Source organism: Amaranthus tricolor, chromosome 4 (assembly GCF_026212465.1).
Source record: "Amaranthus tricolor cultivar Red isolate AtriRed21 chromosome 4, ASM2621246v1, whole genome shotgun sequence".
Lineage (NCBI taxonomy): Eukaryota > Viridiplantae > Streptophyta > Magnoliopsida > Caryophyllales > Amaranthaceae > Amaranthus > Amaranthus tricolor.
In genome coordinates, this window is record NC_080050.1 from 20701103 (window position 1) to 20708763 (window position 7661).

The 7661-nt window shown below is 34.5% G+C and overlaps 2 protein-coding genes across 2 annotated transcripts; both read left to right on the forward strand.

Moving 5' to 3' along the window:
- Window positions 1-201: 201 nt before the first annotated feature.
- Window positions 202-1924, forward strand: LOC130810834 (uncharacterized). Its single transcript, XM_057676959.1, has 2 exons — window positions 202-1549; window positions 1623-1924. The coding sequence occupies exons 1-2, from the start codon at window positions 202-204 to the stop codon at window positions 1922-1924; spliced, it is 1650 nt and encodes a 549-aa protein (XP_057532942.1).
- A 4455-nt stretch (window positions 1925-6379) lies between these two features.
- LOC130809879 (uncharacterized) lies at window positions 6380-7661 on the forward strand. Its single transcript, XM_057675724.1, has 4 exons — window positions 6380-6484; window positions 6576-6660; window positions 6777-6875; window positions 7374-7661. The coding sequence occupies exons 1-4, from the start codon at window positions 6384-6386 to the stop codon at window positions 7506-7508; spliced, it is 420 nt and encodes a 139-aa protein (XP_057531707.1). The 5' UTR covers window positions 6380-6383; the 3' UTR covers window positions 7509-7661.

Genomic DNA, 7661 nt, shown 5'->3' on the forward strand with positions numbered 1-7661 from the left:
GATCTTAGGTTTTTCTCCTTCGTATAACATGCCATAACTTAGCAGCTAGCATTGCCTAGCTAATGACCGACATGATAACATAGCAGTCATATGCCTTTTCTTTGTTAATTAATTCTTCTTGTAGTTTATATGAATGCATGAGATAATCATGGAATATTTTTCTTTTCCTTTACATTGTGTTCAATTTTTTGGTGCATAGCAATGGATCGTAGTTGGATATCAACAACAAAGCCGGGTGACCCTAAATATCTAGCGGGTGTTAGACATTTTGTAAACTTTGTTGTTAAGAATAGTCAATTGGTATCTAAATTACCTTGTCCGTGTTATATATGTCATAACTTAATGCATCATAGAGTTGATGAAATTCTCAAACACTTAAATAAATGGGCATTTGATAGAACATATACCCGTTGGATATGGCATGGTGAACCAAAGGAAATATCTTCAACAAGTAGTAGTACTAAACATGATGTGCCGGAAGATTATATGGATGAGGGTGATAGACTAGATGACCTGTTACGTGAAGCTGCTAGTAGTGCTCCTGAAAAACCAGAAATATTTGAGAGTTTGGTTCATGATTCTGAAACACCCCTGTATGCTGGCAGTAAGCATTCAAAACTGTCTAGTGTACTTAGGTTATATAATATGAAAGCAGGAAATGGTTGGAGTGATAAGAGTTTTACTCAACTGCTTGAATTTTTAAAAGAGTTACTTCCTGATGATAATGTCCTTCCTAAGGGAACTTATGAGGCGAAAAAAATATTATGCAAAATGGGTTTGCAATATGAAAAAATACATGCTTGTCCTAAAGATTGCGCATTATTTAGAAATGAGCATGAATCATTGAAGACTTGCCCGGTATGCAATGCCTCACGGTACAAGAAAAAGCAAGGAGTGCCAGCTAAGGTTTTATGGTACTTTCCAATCATACCAAGATTTAAAAGAACATTCTCAAATGCAGAGGATGCTAAAAATTTGACATGGCATAAGAATGGTCGACTTGATGATTGGAAACTTAGGCACCCAGCCGACTCCCCTCAATGGAGGTTTATTGATGATAAATTTGAGAACTTTAAGAAAGAAGAACGTAACTTACGCCTAGCCTTGTCTACTGATGGTATGAATCCGTTTGGCTCTCTTAGCAGCACCCATAGTACTTGGCTGGTAATTTTAGTGACTTACAACTTACCTCCTGTGTTGTGCATGAAAGGAAAGTACATGATGTTGTCAATGATAATTTCTGGGCCAAAGCAACCAGGAAATGACATCGATGTGTACCTAACTCCTCTAGTTGAGAATTTGATATTGTTGTGGGAAAAAGGTGTAGATGTTTATGATGCACATCGAAATGAAAATTTCAATATGCGGGCATTATTGTTCACTACCATTCAAGATTATCCAGCTTATGGCAATCTCTCAGGACATACGGTCAAAGGAAAAACAGCTTGCCCTATATGTGAGGATGGTACCGAAGGGAAGTGGTTATCAGCATTTGGTAAAATGGTTTTTATGGAATATCGTCACTACCTTCCAGTAGATCATCCTTATCGTAAGCAAAAAAAAAGTTTCTAATGGAGAACAAGTATTTGAGAAACGTCTAAAGATCTTGATTGGTGAACAAGTGTTTGAAAAGGTGAAAAACATCCAAATTACATTCGGTAAGAAAAAGGAACACAAAGATGCAATTCCTTCGAAGGGGTACAAGAAGTGTTCAGTATTATGGCGTCTACCTTATTGGATATTCCTCTTTGTGAGGCATTCTCTTGATGTGATGCACATTGAGAAGAATGTGTGTGATAGTGTAATTGGTACTTTGTTGAACATCCCCGGTAAGACAAAAGACGGAGTTAAAGCTAGAGCAGACTTGAAGGAACTTGGAATTAGAGAAGAAATCAGTGGGCTTAAGAAATCAGTGGGCTTTTGAAAAACAAATGAAAACATACAAGGGATATGTAAAGAACGCTTATCGACCTGAAGCCTGCATTGCCGAGCGACATCTTTATGATGATGCGATGGCATATTGCAACAAGTATTTGAAGAATGTGAACATGGTCGGGATTCCTGAGTCTCGACATAGTGGACGACTTGATGGGAAAGGGACTATAGGTAAGACACAACTCGATATGTCTCCTGATAAACTGCATATGGCACATACATATATTCTCCATAATGAAGATGAAGTGGTACCATATATTGGAAAACACATGGCTCACTTGAGAAAGAATCGACGTAAGGTAGCTGAAAAGGCTTTAACCATTGAGCATAATAAAACATTTTCAAAATGGTTTAAAGATCAAGTGATGAATGAACTCAAGGATTCCTTAAACTCTATTTCCAATCGACTCAAGAGTTTAGCATATGGACCACATTTCAATTTCTCCTTTTATGCAACATATGTTATTAATGGCTGCATATTCTACACCAGATCCCAAGATGAAATAAGTACTATGCAAAATAGTGGGGTGACTGTTGAAGCTGAAGCTATGCATTTTTCTAGTGCTAAAGACAAACGCCCAATCTACAGCAAGATGCAATATTATGGAGTAATTGAAGAGATATGTGAGCTGCAGTACTTTGACTTTTCAGTTCCTCTTTTTGGGTGCAATTGGGTTGACAGCAAGAGCATTGTAACAGATGATGTAGGTTGTACATTGGTTAATTTAAGCAAAATTGGTCATAAGGAAGATCCGTTCGTACTAGCAAGTCAAGTAAAACAAGTGTTTTATATGACGGACCCAAGTGACAAGAGGATGTCTGTGGTTATAACACCAAGGTCTCGTATTGCCATATATGACGTTGATGAAGATGTTACATTTGAGGAGAAAACTTTGACAAAATTCATTGAATTTGAGGAAGATATAGATGACAATCCATCAACTTATGTACGGGAAGACCATGACGAAGGGATTTGGGTTGAAGAAAAAAGCATTGAGGGAAAATCCCAAAAGCGTCATCGTACATCAAAAACTTAAGAAGATTGAGGTTTGTTTTATTAATTAGAATTTTATTGGATACATATACACTCAATGGTATACCTATTTTTATTTTTAAGTCCTTAATGTTTTTTTCCCGAATTCTATCAAATCGTTTTATTATGTGTAGGCTAATGGAAAATAAGAAGAAATCTATACCTGCTAAGCGAGTACGTGATGATGCAACAACTGATGAGAGTGATAGTGATGATGGTGGTCGTACTGTACTTGCAAAGGTTGGGAAGGCTATTCATGAAGGCCAGAAAATCCAGTTGGAATGGACTAAGAAACCTGAAATTCCATGTGGTGAACACAAAACTACCTTCTGCTCATACATAGGTATTATTGCTCGTGAAAGAGTCAATATTAATTACAAGGACTGGTCTGATCTTCTGGAACAACTCCTTGATGAAGTGTATAAATTCATAGCTGTAAGTATAATTACATTCATAATGTTATTTGAAATATTTTATTACAGTTAGAACCTTCAATTTTCATGTTATAATTGGTTCTTTAAATTTGAATATTACAGAAGGGGTTTGTGGTACTCGAACATCGTAAAAATTGGATTTTGTCACGAGCTGGAACTCGTTGGAGAGCTTGGAAAGCTAGATTAAGGAAGAATTGTTTGTATAGATCTACAAGCATCATAAGAGAAAAGCCACCAAAGGCTTATCCGTGGATACTTCAAACAGATTGGGACAATTTCATCAAGTATTGTACATCCAAGGAGTTCAAGGTTAGCTTTTGTATATATGAATATATTAGAACTTGTGAATTTATGTCAGTAAGTAATGTGAATAAATAGGTGATTAACACTAAAGTGGATAGCTAGTTCTGATATTTTAAGAACTAGTGAATAAGTAGTGAATATATGACAGTAACTTTAGGATAAATTGCATTTAACAATAATATGCATGATGATTAGTGTTTTTTGTACAATCAACTCGATCCACTTTAGTGTTATTTCTACAGTTTACTCAATCCATTTGATAACGAAGTTTATAGTCATATTTATTAAGTGATTTATACTTTTGGCGAAGGAATTGAGCAAAACTAATAGAAAAAAGGCAAATTTGAAGACATCTGGCTATCGAGGAGGGCGACTTGGGTATCAACATTTTGAGAAAGAGCTTGTAAGTCTCACTTTTGTCCACAAAAAAACAAGCTGATTTAACTTGTTGAAATCAAACAACTATTTAATACTATTTTCTCCAAATGTAGGAAAAAGAGCTAGATGAACAAGGGGTTCATCTTGAACAAGTTCCTAGGCATTGGACTTGGATAAGAGCTCATTCTCATGTGAAAGACGGAGTTATTACCTTTAAGAATCCATCCGATTTAGCAACAGCTAAGGAAATTGTAAGAGCTAAGCCCATTGCAATTTTGCTAAATGTTATGTCAGCACCAATTTTTTACAATGCATTTTAATTTTGTTTGTTGATGCTAGCAAGCATTGGAAGCTCAACAAAATAACGGAGAGACAGTTGCTGAAGGAAGAAATGACATTTTAGCAAAAGTTATTACGAAAAAAGAGCATGGTGGTTGTGTTAGAGCCGTTGGATCAGGCATAACAAATAAGGAGTACTTTGGCTTCAACAAACCAGCACCACCTAAAGAATTACACTCTGTAATCAATCGTATGCACATAAAAATGATGAGCATGGAGAAAAAGCAGAATTATATGATGTCTTTTATAATGACGTGCTTTCAATTGAATCAGGAGCAATTGTGTGACTTCATGACAAAATTTGGTGATTGTGTTGGCCAGGGAATGGGTGATGGTAAGGATTTTGGGTCTGATTCCCATCTTAGTGATTCTACTGGACAAAAAGAAAAAAGTGGTAATGGTGGAAAAGGATCAATGCAAGTTTTATGCCATTTGCAAGTTTAGGTGTTCAAAATGTGCATTTTGAACTTGTAACTAGTAGTGGTGGTGAAATTGTTCACAATGAAGCAAGGAAAGAATTTATTACAAATGAAGAGCATGATATTAGTGAGCAGCATTGATCTGAAAAGGAACAGGTTCATGAACCAGGTATAAAAGATCGTCATACTAACATTGATGATTGTGAACCATATGTTGTTCAATTGCCTGATTCCGAAGCGCAACCCACAGCTTACAATTTTCAAACTTCTCCTTTTATTGAGGTATATCCTTATTCATGAGAGTTTTACTTAGATTAAATAAATATGTTACTTTGTATTATAATGATAGATTAAATTTATAATAATTTTAAACTACTAACTTTATATGATTATAAATCTTTCATGATGAATAGGGATGGAATGATTGTTACTTAGGGCTAGAGGGAGATGAAGGGATAGATATTGTTGCCATGGCACAGGTTTATATACCGAAAGCAACAGAAATTGTGAAGAATCATGGGGCCCCTATGCCAAGTGGTCATTATCGAGTCAATATTCAGAAGAATATCAAGCCTAGTGCACTTTTTCCATATCCTAATGAGGAAATGACACTAGTTTGTCAAGCTAAGAAATCTTTTATTCCTTGGTCGTGTCACTTCATTTTCCCATTTTCAGTGTAAGTACTCCTTAGTAGCATGGTATAAGTTTGTAGACATAATTCATATTATGTTTCGCAAACTAATTGTTATTATCTCCTTGTTTTCAAATTAAGGATGCACAGAAGCAAGATGCAAACAATTCCATCTCAGCATCTCAAAATTCACCTTCATCCTATTTTCAAACTAAGGACGCAGCTGCACAGCAAGATGATGGAAACAAACTCATCTCACCATCTCCAAATCACCTTCATCAATTTCATCATCAAATCGGAAGTACCAAATCACTGATAAAGATCGTGCCAAGCTGACCACAAACTTGGTAAAAAGTTTTAAATTTGAAGCTTTAGCAATGAGAAAAAGTGAAGAACAAATCACTATAGAAATACCAGACTTTGTGTTCCGCAATAAGCATACTGTTGACATTGATTACATAGACATGCTTGATTGGTGTTATCAACTAGAAGTAGGAGTAGGGCATCTTTTAATTTTTATGACAGTAACTTAGAACTCCATTTTTTTATTTCTTATTTTTAAAGTTATAATTTATTTATTAATTTATTTTTCTTATGATTTGCAAGGTATTTGAGGTCAAGAAGAAGGTATCTCCGGAATGTATGGTTTTTGTGATGCTAATATGCTTTCTCCATTATCACCAATAGAGAAAGAAGAGGATTGATCTAACTACTTGGCTAGCATTTTCGCATGTAATAATGCTAAGAACAAAAACCATTTATTCATGGCACCTTATTACGAAAAGTAAGTGACAAAATTTTTGTTGTGGTTGTCTTATATTATTATAATAATATTTTTTTACATCAAAAGAATCCCCTTTAGTGATATTGATTTGCAAGTATGAATGCTATCTTTGCGTATTCGGCATTGGATGTTAGCAATTATTAGTCCATGGAAGGGATTGGTTTATTGGTTAGATCCTGCTGGTGTGGAAAATAAAGTGCGTGAAAATGCTCGTAAAATTATTTATGAGTAAGTACTATACTATTGCATCGTAAATGGTTTTACTTTGATATATTATTTAGGTTCTATCTATTTAATCATTTTATATGTAAATGACTAGGGGGCTTGTGAAGTTTAGCATGGTCCATCGAAAGGATCTCAAAAAAATTAAAAAGAATCCTAAAGTTGGTTGGAACAAACTAAAAGTAAGGTTCTTTTATAGTAATTTTTTTTTAATTGTTTAGACATGTTCTAAACTTATGACAAATTCTATGTTCTAATTATTTTTTCATTGTTTGTTTGTTTTGATATCTTGTAATAGTGTCCTCGTCAACCTCAAGACGCCAAATACTGTAGATATTATGTATGCCGTTATATGCTTGAGACTATTGAAAGTAGGCAACAATTGATTTTGGAGGAGGTAAGTAGTCGTCAAAAATTTATATCAAACATTATGATATTGGTATTGAAACACAATGACATTTGGATATAATATTGATGGATTGGATTTTCGGCATCAATGTTCACCTTCTCTTTCTTGGCTGCAATTTAAAGGTCTTATGATTACATGTTGTTGTGATGTTTCTAGCAACAAGATGGTTACCAAAAGTAAGTTAGTTGACTGCATACAAACCTCTGAATCACCCCTGATAGAAGTATTATAGATTGGGAGAGTGTGATTCAAAGTTGATATTTGTTTGACATATTTTATTTATGGGCAGTTGATTTTCTTGGGAATATATTATTTGATTAGTTATTGAGATAGGTTATGATGTATTTCATTGTTTCCCAATTTGGGGGTTGTCTTATATACAAAAGAGACTCTACTGAAATTTTTGCTCAAATTTTTGTTATTTGACACATATTGTTGCAATAAGTTGGGTTAGTAAAATTTTAATGTATTATGAATGTCTTGCAGTTTTCCCCTGGGGCTGCTTCAACTTATTCTCAGGAGAGCATTGATCAAGTTCGAGATTTATGGATTTCTTACGTTGTCAAACATAGGCAACAAAAATTGGAGAAGGAAGGAGAAGATTTGGATGATGTGTTATAAGATCATATCGATGGAAATTATTAAAGATTAGAATTCATGAAGAATTTTGATGACATTTGACTTTTGGAATAAGATATTTGTATAGTTGAATTCTAGTCTAATTATATGATGAAATGGTTTATAATTTTTGCTGTTGGTATAGCATGTATGAAC